The sequence below is a fragment of the Saccopteryx bilineata genome, chromosome 6 (genome assembly GCF_036850765.1).
Source record: "Saccopteryx bilineata isolate mSacBil1 chromosome 6, mSacBil1_pri_phased_curated, whole genome shotgun sequence".
Lineage (NCBI taxonomy): Eukaryota > Metazoa > Chordata > Mammalia > Chiroptera > Emballonuridae > Saccopteryx > Saccopteryx bilineata.
This window is the reverse complement of record NC_089495.1, coordinates 157,233,695-157,250,295: the sequence shown is the minus strand read 5'-3', so window position 1 is coordinate 157,250,295 and position 16,601 is coordinate 157,233,695. Positions and strand designations below refer to the sequence as shown.

Below are 16,601 nucleotides of genomic sequence, written 5' to 3'. Positions count from 1 at the left end.
TGGCAACTGTGAATAAGGCTGGGATGAATATGGGGAAAATGGGTGTATGTGTCCTTATGTATCAATGTTTTTGAGTTTTGGTGATAGATAACCAGTTGTGGGACTGTGGGGTCGTATGGTTGTTCTATTCCTTTTTTTTCCTCTTCTTTTTTTTCTTTAAAACTCATTTTCTTTTAAATCTATTTATAATTGCATTGAGAGTTGATTATCATAAGATGTGTTTCCAATTTTCATATGGATTCTGACCCATGGAATTATATACAAAATGTAATTATTTTAAAGATATTCAAGTTAAGTACTTATTTTCAATATTTATTTATTAATATTAAGCATCTGAAGCCTTGTTAAAAATATTTTATACACATAAAGAGATTGAGTGGATTCCCAATAAAGCCATTATACTTGGAGTTTGTGTGATACACAGTGCATTATGATTAAAATTATACTTATGAAAGAATTTATAAATGAATGCAGAAGATTCAAATTTAAACTTTAGAAACATGACTGACAATCACATCAGAATTTTAATTCTTTTTATCTTATATGTAACTTGGGGACAAAACTTGACCCAGGCCCTATCAACTTCACAAATGACTGTGAAGATTTGAGAATTTCTTCATTCTGAGTTACATGCTGCCCTGAGGCAGTCATTAGGCTGGAAATATGATATAAATTGAAATTGTGAGTTTGATGAGAACCCTGAAGGAAAAGAGTATGGGAACAGACTATGGAAACAGAAACATTGCATGCGCTATTTACTAATGCTGATCTAAATTCCATGTGGTTCAGTATTTTATTTTATTTTTTTTACTTGCTATATAATTTTATTAACCAGTGTCATTCAATAAAAAAGAAGTATACTACAAACAAATTGTATACTTTAAAAAATATTTCCCCTGATATTTCCAGTCCGCACCTGGCAGCATACATAGTTATTACATTATTATTGACTATATTCCTATGCTGTATTTTACATCCCTGTGACTATTCTGTAATTATCAACTTGCACTTCTTAATTTCTTCACCTTTTTTATCTAGTCTCAACACACCCTTCTGACTGGCAACCGTCAGTCTTTCCTGTGTATCTGTGAATTTGTTTCTCTTTTGTTTGTTTATTTTGTTCTTTAGAGTCCACATATATGTAAAATCATAGTGTTTGTCTTTCTCTGCCTGGCTTATTTCACTTAGCATAATACTCTCTAAGTCCATGTATGCTGTAGCAGATGGTAAGATTTTGTTGTTATGGCTGAGTGATATTCTATTGTATGTGTGTACCACTGCCTTTTTAAAAAATCCATTTTTCTAATGATAGATTACCTGGCCAGGGATTTTTCTGATTGGATTTTCAGAAAATATCTTTTCCATCCCTTTACTTTCAGTCCATGTGTATCTTTTGTGGAATAGGGTTTATTTATTTTTTATTTTTTTATTATATTTTATTATTAATTTTAATGGGGTGACATTGATAAATCAGGGTATATATGTTCAGAGAAAACATCACTAGGTTATTTTTTTAAATAATTTTATTTTTTTAATGGGGTGACATCAATAAATCAGGATACATATATTCAAAAATAACAAGTCCAGGTTATCTTGTCGTTCAATTATGTTGCATACCCATCACCCAAAGTCAGATTGTCCTCTGTCACCTTCTATCTAGTTTTCTTTGTGCCCCTCCCCCTCCCCCTATTTCTCTCCTTTCCCCCCTCCCCCCCATAACCACCACAATCTTATCAATGTCTCTTAGTTTCACTTTTATGTCCCACCTACATATGGAATAATGCAGTTCCTGGTTTTTCCTGATTTACTTATTTCGCTTCGTATAATGTTATCAAGATCCCACCATTTTGCTGTAAATGATCCGATGTCATCATTTCTTATGGCTGAGTAGTATTCCATAGTGTATATGTGCCACATCTTCTTTATCCAGTCATCTATTGACGGGCTTTTTGGTTGTTTCCATGTCCTGGCCACTGTGAACAATGCTGCAATGAACATGTGGCTGCATGTGTTTTTACGTATCAATGTTTCTGAGTTTTGGGGGTATGTACCCAGTAGAGGGATTGCTGGGTCATAAGGTAGTTCTATCTTCAGTTTTTTGAGGAACCAGCATACTTTCTTCCATAAGGGTTGTACTACTTTACATTCCCACCAACAGTGGATGAGGGTTCCTTTTTCTCCACAGCCTCTCCAACATTTGCTATTACCTATCTTGCTAATAATAGCTAATCTAACAGGTGTGAGGTGGTATCTCATTGCAGTTTTGATTTGCATTTCTCTAATAACTAAAGAAGAAGAGCATCTTTTCATATATCTGTTGGCCATTTGTATTTCTTCCTGGGAGAAGTGTCTGTTCATATCCTCTTCCCATTTTTTTATTGGATTGTTTGTTTGTTTGTTGTTGAGTTTTATGGGTTCTTTGTATATTTTGGATATTAGGCCCTTATCTGAGCTGTTGTTTGAAAATATCATTTCCCATTTAGTTGGCTTTCTGTTTATTTTGTTATCAGTTTCTCTTGCTGAGCAAAAACTTCTTAGTCTGATGTAGTCCCATTCATTAATTTTTGCCTTCACTTCTCTTGCCTTTGGAGTCAAATTCATAAAATGTTCTTTAAAGCCCAGGTCCATGAGTTGAGTACCTATGTCTTCTTCTATGTACTTTATTGTTTCAGGTCTTATGTTTAGATCTTTGATCCATTTTGAGTTAATTTTAGTACAGGGGGACAAACTGTAGTCCAGTTTCATTCTTTTGCATGTGGCTTTCCAGTTTACCCAGCATCATTTGTTGAAGAGGCTTTCTTTTCTCCATTGTGTGTTCTTGGCCCCTTTATCAAAAATTATTTGACTATATATATGTGGTTTTATTTCTGGGCTTTCTATTCTGTTCCATTGGTCTGAGTGTCTATTTTTCTGCCAATACCATGCTGTTTTGATTGTCATGGCCCTATAATATAGTTTGAAGTCAGGTATTGTATTGCCCCCAGCTTCATTCTTTTTCTTTGGATTGCTTTGGCTATTCGGGGTTTTTTATCGTTCCATATAAATCTGATAATTTTTTGCTCCATTTCTTTAAAAAATGTCATTGGAATTTTGATGGGAATTGCATTAAATTTGTATATTGCTTTGGGTAATATGGCCATCTTGATTATATTTATTCTACCTAACCAAGAACAAGGAATATTCTTCTATCTCATAATATCTTTTTCAATTTCTCTTAACAATGGTTTATAGTTTTCATTGTATAAGTCCTTTACATTCTTTGTTATGTTTATTCCTAGGTATTTTATTTTTTTTTGTTGAAATTGTGAAGGGGATTATTCTTTTGAGTTTGTTCTCAGTTGTTTCATTGTTGGCATATAGAAAGGCTATTGACTTCTGTATGTTAATTTTGTATCCTGCGACTTTACTGTATTGGCTTATTGTTTCTAGTAGTCTTTTTGTGGATTCTTTGGGGTTTTCGATGTATAGGATCATATCATCTGCAAAAAGTGATACCTTTACTTCTTCTTTTTCGATATGGATGCCTTTTATTTCTTTGTCTTATCTGATTGCTCTGGCTAGAACCTCTAGTACCACATTAAATAAGAGTGGAGAGAGTGGACAACCCTGTCTTGTTCCTGATTTAAGGGGGAAAGCCTTCAGTTTAGTGCCATTTAATATGATGTTAGCTGATGGTTTATCATATATGGCCTTTATCATGTTGAGATATTTTCCTTCTATACCCATTTTGTTGAGAGTCTTAAACATAAAATTGTGTTGTATTTTATTGAAAGCCTTTTCTGCATCTATTGATAAGATCATGTGGTTCTTGTTCTTTGTTTTGTTGATATGGTGTATTATGTTAACCGTTTTGCGTATGTTGAACCATCCTTGAGATTCTGGGATGAATCCCACTTGATCATGATGTATTATTTCTTAATATGTTGTTGTGTTCAATTTGCAATTTTTTTGTTTAGTATTTTAGCATCTGTATTCATTAGAGATATTGGTCTGTAGTTTTCTTTTTTTGTGCCATCCTTGCCTGGTTTTGGTATGAGGGTTATGTTGGCCTCATAAAATGTGTTTGGAAGTATTGCTTCTTCTTCAATTTTTTGAAAAACTTTCAGTAGAATAGGAACCAAGTCTTCTTTGAATGTTTGATAAAATTCGCTGGTATAGCTGACTGGGCCTGGACTTTTATTTTTGGGGAGGTTTTCAATGGTATTTTTTATTTCTTCTTTGCTAATAGGTCTGTTTAGGATTTCTGCTTCTTCTTGACTCAGTCTAGGAAGGTTGTATTGTTCTAGGAATTTATCCATTTCTTCTAGCTTGTTGAATTTAGTGACATAAAGTTTTTCATAGTATTCTACAATAATTCTTTGTATATCTACGGTGTCCGTTGTGATTTCTCCTCTTTCGTTTTGGATTTTGTTTATATGAGTTCTTTCTCTTTTTTCCTTGGTAAGTCTTGCCAAGTGTTTGTCAATTTTGTTGATCTTTTCAAAGAACCAGCTCCTTGTTCTATTAATTTTTTCTATAGATTTTCTGTTCTCTATGTCATTTATTTCTGCTCTGATTTTTATTATCTCCTTTCTTCAGCTGGTTTTGGGTTATCTTTGTTCTTCTTTTTCTAGTTCCTTAAGGTGTGAAGTTAAGTGGTTCACTTGACTCTCTCTTGTTTGTTCATATATGCCTGAAGTGATATGAACTTCCCTCTTATCACTGCTTTTGCTGCATCCCATAGATTCTGATATGTCGTATTGTCATTTTCATTTGTCTGTATATATCTTTTGATCTCTGCACTTATTTCTTCTTTGACCCATTCATTTTTTAAAAGTATGTTGTTTAGTTTCCACATGTTTGTGGGATTTTTTTCCTCTTTTTTGCAGTTGAATTCTAGTTTCAAGGCTTTATGATCAGAAAATATGCTTGGTACAACTTAGATTTTTCTGAATTTGCTGATGTTGATTTTGTGGCCCAACATATGGTCAATTCTTGAGAATGATCCATGTAAATTGGAGAAAAATGTATTCTCAGACACTTTGGGATGAAATGTCCTGTAGATGTCTATCATATCCAGGTGCTCTAGTGTTTTGTTTAAGGCCACTATATCTTTGTTGATTCTCTGTTTGGATGACCGATCTAGACCGATACACAGCAGTGTATTGAGGTCTCCAAGTATGATTGTGTTTTTGTCAGTTTTTGTTTTAAGGTCAATAAGTAGCTGTCTTATATATTTTGGTGCTCCTTGGTTTGGTGCATATATATTAAGAATTGTTATGTCTTCTTGATTCAGTGTCCCCTTAGCCATTATGAAATGGCCATTTTTGTCTCTGAGTATTTTTGCTGTCTTGTAGTCAGTATATCAGATATGAGTATTGCTACATCTGTTTTTTTTTTTTATGTTATTTGCTTGGAGTATTGTTTTCCAGCCTTTCACTTTGAATTTGTTTTTATCTTTGTTACTTAGATGAATTTCTTATAGACAGCATACAGTTGGATTTTCCTTTTTGATCCATTTTGCTAATCTGTGCCTTTTTATTGGTGAGTTTAATCTGTTTACATTTAGTGTAATTATTGACACTTGTGAGTTTCCTATTGCCATTTTATATCTTGCTTTCTGTTAGTTTTGTGTCTTGTTTGATCCTCTCTTTCGTTTTCTATCTTTTGTTTTTATTTGATTGTGTTCCATACATCTTTCCTCTGTTGCTATCTTTTTTAAATCATGTGCTTCTGTGGTGGTTTTTTCAATGGTGGTTACCTTTAAGTAATGAAAAGGGTTCCTACCCTGTTCATTGTAGTGCTCTATTTTGTGAGTACCCTTGCACTCCATCACCCTTTGCTACTGTTAATCTCCATCCTCTCCCCCCCTTTCTTTTTGTTATCACAGTTTAAGTTTGGTTTTATTGTGTTCTTCTTGGAGCTTTTACTTGTGGCTTTGTTTTTTTTTTATTTTTATTTTTTGTTCTTTGTATCTGATTGGAGAACCCCCTTTAGTATTTCCTGGAGTGTGGGGTTTTTTGGTGATATATTCTCTCATCTTTTCTGTATCTGTGAATGTTATTATTTCTTTTTCATATTTGAAGGATAGCTTTGATGGGTATAATATTCGTGGCTGAAAGTTCCTCTCTTTCAGGACTTTAAATATTGGGGTCCACTCTCTTTTAGCTTGTAGAGTTTCTGTTGACAAATCTGATGATAATCTAATGGGCCTTCCTTTATATGTTGTATTCTTCTTTTCCCTGGCTGCCTTGTGAATTTTTTCTTTGCAGTTGGTTTGTGCCAATTTCATTATGATATGCCTTGAAGTAGGTTTGTTGGAGTTAAGAAAACTTGGAGTTCTGTTTGCTTCTAGAATTTAAGGCTTTAGTTCTTTCCACAGGCTTGGGAAGTTCTCATCTATTATTTTTTTTAATTTATTTTTTTATTATTTTTATTTTTTACAGAGACAGCGAGAGAGTCAGAGAGAGGGATAGATAGGGACAGATAGACAGGAATGGAGAGAGATGAGAATCATCAATCATTAGTTCTTTGTTGTGACACCTTAGTTGTCATTGATTGCTTTCTCATATGTGCCTTGACCATGGGCCTTCAGCAGTCCGAGTAACCCCCTGCTCTAGCCAGTGACCTTGGGTCCTAGCTGGTGAGCTTTGCTCAAACTAAATGAGTCTGCATTCAAGCTGGGGACCTCGGGGTCTCAAACCCGGGTCCTCTGCATCCCAGTCCGATGCTCTATCCACCGCGCCACCGCCTGTTCAGGCTCATCTATTATTTGTTTGAGTATGTTCTCCATTCCATTTTCTCTCTCTCTTCTCCCTCTGATATACCTATTATTCTTATGTTATTCTTTTTGATGGAGTCAGATAATTCCTGTAGGGCTATCTCATTTTTTTTAAATTTTTGAGTCTCTTTCTTCTTCTCTCTGTTGTGCCTCAAGTTGCTTGTCTTCTATTTCACTAATCCTCTCTTCTATCTGGCCTGTTCTAGCTAAGCTTGTTACCTCATTTTTCAGCTCGTGAATTGTTTTTCATTTCTGTTTGATTTGTTTTTATAGTTTCAATTTCCTTGAAGATATACACTTTGTGTTTATTGAGTTGTTTTCTGAGCTCCCTAAATTGCCTTTCTGTGTTTTCTTGTATATGTCTGAGTATTTTTAGGATTTCTATTTTAAATTCTCTGTCGTTTAACTCCATGGTTTCTAATATCTTAAATTTTTTCTTCATAGATTTTCCCTCATCGATCTGTGTTACCTCTCTATCTTTTGTATCCATGATATTTGATTTTCTCTTCTTTAATGGCATCTGAGGGTGGTTTTGTTGATAGTATTAATGAGATTTAATAAAGAATTTAAACTTAAAAAAATAAAAATAAAAAATCAAAGTTTTTTTAAAAAATTAATCATTAAGTAAAGAAAAATAAAATAAAATAAAAATTTGAAAAAAAAGGGAATTATTACTTCCCTTTTTTTTTTCCTCTCCTCTTCTCTTTCCTCTTTCTTGAGAAAATTTTGTGGTGAACTGTGAATTATATTGTACTAAATACAACAAACAATGCCTGTAATGGAGGGCCTGAATTGGGGAGAAGTAATAAAAGGGTAAAGGAAAAAGAAAAAAAAGGGGGGGCGGTATGGACCCACAAAAAGCAAATAAGGAAAAAATTTGGGTCAAGAATAAAATGATTTGCTTTTAAGTGTTGGCTGACTAAGAGTTATGATGAGAGGAATAAGAAGGAAACAGGAAAAGGGGGAGAATTTAAAATTACTATTGTATTTAGTGGAACAAGAACTAGATAAAATGGAGAGCCAGGGATGGGGGCACTACTAGTGAGTTAAAAAGGTGAAGTAAAAACCCCCCAAAATGCCACAACCATAACTTTGAATCCCAGATAAGATAATTTGTTCGTTATTGAGGTTTGAATGAGAGGAGACGTAAAGGAGAAAGGAAGAGACTAATTTAGAGGGAGAAAAAAGAAAGAGAGAGAGAGAAAAGATGGAACCACTAAAAGAAGAAAAATAAAAAAGGAGGAGAGAGAGAGAGAGTTAAGAGTTTTGGAGTGCAACCCTCATAGAGAGAAAGGAAGAGGAAAGAAAAGATAATGGGAGATGTAACACTTATGGGTAATGTAGTTCAAAGAGAGGAGAAAGTAAGACCTGCAGAGAATTAAATGACCAAATTGGAAGAGGAAAAAAAACAGAAAAAAAATCAAGAATGAAGATAAGAGACACAGATGAACAAATATAATAAAATGGAATAGGTTATAAAGTTGCAGATTATTCTCAATTTTGAGAGGTTATCATCTTGCTTTTTCTTTTCTGTCCCTCTTCCTGGTCAGTGACTTTGTGCCCCGGGTTCTGCCCCTGTGGCACGCTCTGGTAGAGGTTTGCAGTTCATAATTCTCTATAGCGATGTCATGTATTGGGCTTCAGTCTCGGCAGTCGAGGCTCATTAGCATTTATAGGCTCCAACAGTGAGAGGGTCCGTGTTCCTGGATCCTCTCTCCTAGTCTTTCCTTCCACAATTAGAAGCCTGGTAATCCAGCTATGGGGTTGCTGCTGCCTCTGCCTGGATAGTAAGAGGTTCAAAGAGTTGGCAACCCCCCACTCTATTTCCACTCAGCACAGGGCTCTGGGTAAGGCTCAGTCAGTCAGAGCTGCTAGCATAATCAGGCGGGGCTTCTGCCCACTCAAAGACCTCTAACTATGCCCTTCTGTGGGATAACACGGGTACCCACTCCTGAGGTGTTTGGAGGAATCTCTTGCCCACTCTCTGTGTGCGCTGACCAGGATAACAGATCAGCTGCATCACACTTTGAGTAAAACCCCTGCCCGCACGGAAAAGTTCCAGCATTGGAATTGGCTCTCGCTCCCTCCCCGTGCACGGCCCCTTCAGGGTGCTGGGGCGGTTCGGAGATTCCACTCCTGGCCCACACACAGGCCTCTGACTCTGCCCCTCTGTGGGAAAACATGGGCGCCCACCCCTGAGGTGCTCGGAGGAATCTCTTGCCCACTATCTGTGCGCGCCGACCAGGAGATGGGGAAAATGGCTGCCCCACTTGTCTTTCTTTGTCTGGGTTTGGCGTGCCTGTTAGCTTGTTTTGCCCGGGTTGCCAGAGTCACAGTTTTTTCTCGGCTTGGAACTTTGTGCCACAGCTTGGTTCTGCCGTTTGTACCACGGCCTGGATCTGTTCACTCCCTTTGCCCACCTTAGTTTCTGTACTGTAAGTTCCTAGTGAAAGCAGCCTTATTTAGGTTAGTGAGGAAGGCAGAGCATTTCTTACTCCCTATTTCCCCTGGGGTTTGATTATATATTTAGCCAATTTTTCGCTCGACCATACCTGCGGGTGTGTTGCGAAACATCTGAAGGCTCCAAGGATTAGTTTTTCTGTTTCTGGTTGAAGATTTTGTTGAGTTTTTGGGAGATTTATCAGTATCGCTTCCTACCGCGCCATTACTCTGACGTCATCCTCTCTAACTCTTTCCATAGGCTTGGGAAATTCTCATCAATTATTTCTTTGAAATACACATTATTTTTTCTTGTTCTTTCTGATGGAGTCAGACAATTATTGTAGAGTTCTCTCATTTCCTTAAAATTTGTGACTCTCTCCTATTCTTTCTGTAGCATTTCTAGTTGCCTGTCTTTGATAACATTGATTGTTCTCTCTATCTGTCTTGATCAATTAACTAAAATTGCTACCTCAGTTTTCAGTTTATTTATTGAGTCCTTCATCTCTGTTTTTAAAGTTCCAATCTTTTTGGTAAGCTTGATAAGTTGCCTTTTGATGTTTTCTCACATATAGTTGAATATTTTCAGAACTTCAATTTTTAATTCTCTATCATTTAACTCCAAGATTCCATGTGATTGAGACAGTTTTCTGGAGAAATCTTATTTCTTTCTGAACTATATCTCTGTCTTCTGTAACCATGGTATTCAGTTTCCTCTTCCTTGATGGCATTTAATAGTGGTATTGTTAAAAATTCTAACAAAAAAACAACAACATTAACCCAATCAATGCATGAACATTTCAGGAGTGCCAGTGAACCCAGCTGAGGTTTTTTCACTGTGCTATAGTCGTTTAATTTACTGAAATTACAAGGGAAGAGATCAGGAGTATCTCTCATGCTGCCATTACTTTGACATCATCTCCTGAGGTTAACCCATGGTTTTCCAAACAATGTTTTACCCAATATTATTCTTTACATGCAGCCCAGTCCATGCTCTATCATGTACTCAGACCAGTCATTTGATTTTTTCCAAGCCAGTTACCGCTCCAAAAATTTTTTCTTCGTCTGATCTGAATTAACTCCTGTAATATTTTCATATGGACTGAAGGAAATGTCTTCAAATTTATTTTTTCTATGATCTTGGCATTCCCATTTGTTAACACTTTTCTCAACCTAATTTTAGGCGCACGATTCGGGCCACTGTTAGGAAAACTGAGAGGTGCGCCCTCCTGACCACCCATTATATGGCTGAGGCTGAGGCTGTGTGTGACCGTGTGGCCATCATGGTGTCCGGAAGGCTGAGGTGGGTGCCCACACTTGGTCCTCAGTTATGCTCTGAACAAAGGACCCTTCCCTGCACAGATTATGCTAGGAAACATTTTTTTTCTCATTTTCTGTTGCATGAGGTATTAGAACTTTCTCTCTATATATCTGCATTGCTGATTCCAAATCTGAAATCTGTTTTTCAATGCATGCTCCAGTTTTTATGCAATTTTAATTTATTTTTGCTACAGTTAATGGCATGCTTTAAATTGGAGTTAAAGGCAATGACTCTTGTATTGAACATAACCGCAAGGCAATTAATGTTTTACAAACATCATTTTTACATAATTGTAGTTGTTTTTAAATGTAAAAAGTTATTATGTGATAAAAACACACTCTTATTTGTTTTAAGATTGAATCATGATTTCTTTGAGTAGGCGTAAAAGTAAGAATAGTCCTGTCACCTTCTGCTATATATGTAGCTGTTACACACTTCAATATCAAAGGTACAATATTTCATCATTTGTGACACATGCATATAGTGCCTATTTTCAAGTTCCCCTTGGGGAATCAAGACAAGAATTGGGCTCCTCATATTATGTGTCATAATTTTGAGGAAATGCTTCATGACTGGACAAAAGAAAAATGCAAATGAATGCCTTTGGTATTCCCATGGTTTGGCATGAACCTAAGGACCACAGCAGTGACTGTTATTTCTGTCAGATCCATACAAAGGGCATTGGCAAGAAAAAATGACATATCCTAATACTCCTTCAGCAATACAACCTATCCCACATTCTGTGACATTCCCAGTTCCAGTTTTCAAGGTTTTTTTTCTTCTAAGAATGGAGAAAGTGAACATGGTGATCAAGTATATTTTGATAAGATGTATGAAAAAATGGTTGTAGAATATGAAGGTCTTCTTCTGATGCCAAGCAGTCATTAACCCCTCAGCAGTATAGCCAACCCGAATTGAATGACTTAGTAAGTGATTTGGGCCTATCAAAGAAAGTGGCTGAGTTATTAGCTGCTAGGCTTCAAGAAAAGAATGTATTTCACCAGTCAGCTGAAGTATTCCATTTCAGGAAGCATGAACAAGTTTTTGTGGACTTTTTCTCTGAAGACAAACACTGTGTTTACTGTCATAATATCAGCCAGCTAGGTGTTACCTCTTATAGTTCAACAAAATGGTGGCTATTTTTTGACAGCTCTAAATGGAGTCTGAAATGTGTTCTCTTATAGAATGGTAATGTTTATGAGTTGAATTGGTTATTCAACTCATCTGTGAGAAGATTATAATGACATAAAAATTGTCCTCAACTTTCTGAAGTATGAAGAACATAACTGGATCATTTGTGTGGATTTAAAATGGTAAATTTCCTGCTAGGGCAACAGAGAGTTTTCATGAAATATCCTTGCTTTCTGTGTTTGTGGGTCAGCCGAGCTTAGGAGAAACACTGGACACAGAAGAAATGGTCTCAACATGAAGCTCTGGAAGTAGGAATGCAAAATATTGTGAATGAACCTGTAGTTAATCGAGACAAGATAATTTTTTCCCCCAAACAACAAACTTGGCTTAATGATGCCGTTTGTTCAGGCTTTGAATGGAGAAAGTGAATGCTCTCAACATATTATTTCTGCTTTTCCTGCCTTGTCTTTGGAGAAGATAAAAGCAGGTGTATTCGATGGACCTCAAATTCGAACCCTCATATGTGGTGAAGAATTTGCCATGAAGATGAATAAGGAGGAGAAAGCAGCATGGCAGTCTTCGTGGCAGTTACAAAGAACTTCCTTGGCAACAAAAAAAGCAGAAAACTATCAACTTCTGGTTCAAAGGATGCTGTTGGCTTTCCGTGACTTTGGATGTAGCATGAGCGGTAACATATACTTCCTGAACAGTCACCTTGATAAGTTTCCCAAAAATCTTGGAGCTGTTAGTGATGAGCAGAGAGAATGCTTTCATCAAAATCTGAAGACAATGGAAGAGCATTATCAGGGGCGATGGGACAGAAATATGATGGCAGACTACTACTAGAGCATCACACGAGATTATCCTTAACAAGTACACAAACACAAGAGCTACAAATGCAAATTTTTGCCTGAATAGAATTTAAATAAGTTTTGCACAAATTTTATGATTAAAATAAGTGGTTTTATATGTTCTATTTTGAAATTATAGACAAATTTTGATGCAATTTTATCTTTTAGTGTATTACTGTAATTACTGCATTATATAAATTACTCTATTTTCACAAAGATGATGCCAAAGAAGACATTCTACTTCATTATGTTAAACTAAATGTTGAAAACTTTACAATACAATGAAATTCTAAAATCTTAAATTGAAAAAAAAGTGTAGCTTACAGAGAAAAACTGATTTCAGATTTGATATCAATACACTCGAATTAGGTAAGAACAAGTGTTTTGTGGATGTAACAAAAATTTTGTTCCCCAGTGTTATCACCATGACGACCTTAAGGGCCTGGCTGCTCTTCTCAACCTGGCCCTGCTCCTGCCCCTGCCCTGGCTTCCATGACTTGAAAATCCTCAGTAGTATATTCCTCCCTCCTTTTCCTTGGATGACTTCATCCTCCTCCTTCTCCTTCCAGATGTATTGGAACCATCCAGCACCTGAAGAGCAAATTTGGCAAGGATTACCTGCTGGAGATGAAGGTGAAGACTCCCAGGCAGGTGGAGCCCCTGCACACTGAGATCCTGAGGCTTTTCCCCCAGGCTGCTCGTCAGGAAAGGTAAACACGTGTGGTGTTCTGTTTCACCTTGGTCTTTCTTCTGTATTCTAGTATGGTGTCAAGAAAGAAAAACTCAATCTTCTCATTCTTTTATTTTTAATTTCATAAAAGTTTTGAATAGTCCAAACCAGGGGGCACCATAGGACAAAAATATGAGAACAAAGGGCTGATTTTGGAGGCTGATTCTTATGAGGGGATGACCCAGGCACGGACATGTGCACAGACTCAGTCCATTTCAGGTGTCCTTTCTATAGGGTGAAGCCATTTCCACCAAATGAGATCACCTGTGTAACGCCCAGTACCAGGCATCAGTCAAACATCCCTGAATGATGTCACTTAGCATTTTTATTATTATCAGTAATGAATGGCACTTGAACTCAGGTGAGTTACATAATGCCAAATGACTAGTGTTGGAGCCAAGAGATGGAAAAATCCTCATTTTTTTTTCAGTTAAATATTCTCTCTCTAGGAGAGAAGGCTGATAAGTCACCTGCTTCTTCCCTGCTAGAGGCATCACTGGGTCAGTGTCCTGCCATTTGTCTCCCATTCTGGCCTAGACTAAAAGCAGACTTTTCATAAGAGCATTATAATAGGTCTGCTTTAGAAAGATGACTTCTTGCTGATCCAAGGGCATTCACAATATGGCTGTTTACAGTGCTATACAGTACTGTGCATGCAAACAAATTATTGGCAACATTATTGCTCTGTTTCATTTCTTTTTTTCCAATGCCATGATTTTACTTCTTTATTTTATTTTTCAATTACTGTTGTCATTCAGTTTTACTTTGTATTAGTTTCAGTTGTACAGCATAGTGATTAAACATTCATACTTTCCAAAGTTTCCCCTGATTATTTCCATTACGAACCTGGCAGCGTACATAGTTGTTACGATATAATTGACAATATTCCCTATGCTGCACTTTACACCCCATGGCTGTTCTGTTACTACCAATTTGTAGTTCTTAATCCCTTCACCTTTTTCACCCAGTCCAGACACCTCCCCAAGTCTGGTAACTGTCTAAATGTTTTCTGTATCAATGAGTCTATTCAAGTTTTGTTTTCTTCTTCTTTATCTTCTACTTTTTTATTGTGTATTTTGTTCTTAAAGAAAATCAAATTAAAACCATAATAAGCTATTATCTCACACCTGTCAGACTGTGGCATTTTTTTTAGACATCTCCTCATCAGTGGATGTGCTCTGGAAACCTGGATTTCAGCCACACTCTTTTCCTCCCAGGTACTCCTCCCTGATGATCTATAAGTTGCCTGTTGAGGATGTGCGACCTTTATCACAAGCTTTCTTCAAACTAGAGATAGGTAAGAGTCACTGTTTAGAGACAAAGCTATGGGAAACAGATAAGTTCAGGTCTTGCACAAAGCCAGTACAATATTTACATGAATATAAAATTGTACTAATATACCATAACTGAATTATTAAGACTTTTAATCCAGTGTCTCAGCCAGGAGTGAAATGACAATACCTGGGATGGGATTGGGGAGGTGCAACTGGTACCTAATAGGTCAAGGCCAGGGATGATGCTAAACATCCAACAGGGCACAGGTCAGCCCCCTCCTACAACAAAGAATGGTTGGACCAAAATATCAGTAGTGCCAATGTTGAAAACCCTACCATGATTAAATGAGGCTCTAGAGGGAAGAGACCATTTGCATTTGGAACTAGAGTGCCCACAAGTTTATGCAAACAGAAAGATATACATTTTGTTTTGTTTCTATGTACTCTTCGATCAAATTAGATGTTGATAAGAAGGTTCCTCTCTGTTGACTTGGGTGAAGCCAGAATGCATTTTGTGGCTCTTAGATTCTGAGCTAAGATTTGGACTTCTGTAGAATGTACAGCTCTGTCGTAGACTAAGTTCCTGCCTGTCACGCCAGTGTATGAAGTCTGGTAAAAAGTTAAACATTTTCCTTTTGGGACTTGTACTTTTTCGGCTGTCATCTGTCATTAGAAGCCCCAGGCACCCTAGTTGATGAAGAGGTTCTCCCCTTGAGATGAGCTGAAGACAGTTCCAGACAGCTTGTTTTTTCACTTTCTGATTCTGCCAGTTACCGTCACTCTGTGGTTGATGGGTTCATTTTTCACACTGACCATTTTGACCTTTTGTTCCATTTTTAATATTCCAGTGGGGAGAATTCTTACAATGGGCTCTGAGCAACACAAAGTGTTTTATAACTAATCAGAAGCAGGCAGAGAGTTGTTCCAGGAAGGCAGTCTCACTAGAATAGAATGGGCCTTTTTTTTAGAGCTTTCTAATGTTTCTGGATTCAGAAATGACCCCTCCTTCCTCAAATTCCTTCTGATGTGCTTATTTTGCTGAAACTGAAGTTCTGATGAAGGAGGGGGAAAACAACTTTTTATCAGTGTCCTATCCCATTATGTGAAGTTTATGCAAAGTCCAAAGATTAAAATGTAAGCTAGCATTTTTATCCAGATGTTCAGTTAGCAATAGTTACATTCTCAGCTGCAATGCATGTATTGAAATCATGAGCTAGGCCACGTAGCATGGTAACAAAATGCATGCCCTGTGTTACTCCTTCATTTTGAGGCATAGATTCATTCTTGTGTACATCAGATCGCTTGTGCGGGATGAAAATTCCAGCTAAACTAGAGCCTCACATGCTTACTTCTTGCTTCAGATTTATAGACTTGCAGCAGGAAGGTGGATGATCAGTTTTATCCATCTTCATACCCTGTTCTCTCCTTTTTTCATAAGCTGATGTTTTAGGCCTCTCTAGGGTAGAATATAAGGTGAGGGAAGAAAAGATTATATGGCAGCATGGCTTGGTTTGGTCATTAAAGATGTACTATGGGCCTTCCTCCCTTTCTCTCATGAGATGCTTTTGTCAGTTCCTTAAAGAATCCCACTCCCCTCCCCTCTTTATCCTCTGACCACAGATTCCTGTGATGGGTGATACCTCCTCATTTTGGATTCCTGTGATCACTTTGCTGCCCCTGGGCCACTTCTTGGAATCTCTTTACCCTTCCAGGAGATCCTCTTAAGAATACTTCCCACTATGCATCCCATGAGAAACATGCATATTCTTTTCTATCTAGACTCTGAAAGGGCAGGGTCTTCAGCTGTCCTTGGCACCTTTTCTTTACATATTTTCAGACATGTGTCAAGGACCCCTTCGCATGTTTCTACACTGTAGGCCAATCCCACCACAGCCATTGCTAATGCTGTTTGCCACTCTTACCTTTCTACCCATTATTTCATCTTTAATGGGTCTGCACATTTGAGATTTCAGTTATAGGCACAACTGGTAACAGCTGTAACTCAAAATAGGCTAATTCAGGGAAGTTGTGTTTATAACGGAACTATTTGCAAAGGTGCAAGGGCAGTATCGTTACCTGAGGCCAAACCAGCATG

General features: G+C 37.1%; 1 protein-coding gene across 1 annotated transcript in view; it reads left to right on the top strand.

Moving 5' to 3' along the window:
- Positions 1 to 16,601, top strand: part of LOC136308348 (ABC-type organic anion transporter ABCA8-like) — a 94,033-nt gene that overhangs the window by 76,177 nt on the left and 1,255 nt on the right. The window contains exons 35-37 of the mRNA XM_066235685.1: positions 10,383 to 10,502; positions 13,072 to 13,212; positions 14,450 to 14,529. Of these exons, the coding sequence (XP_066091782.1) occupies positions 10,383 to 10,502; positions 13,072 to 13,212; positions 14,450 to 14,529 (341 nt within the window). The remainder of the gene's footprint in view (positions 1 to 10,382; positions 10,503 to 13,071; positions 13,213 to 14,449; positions 14,530 to 16,601) is intronic.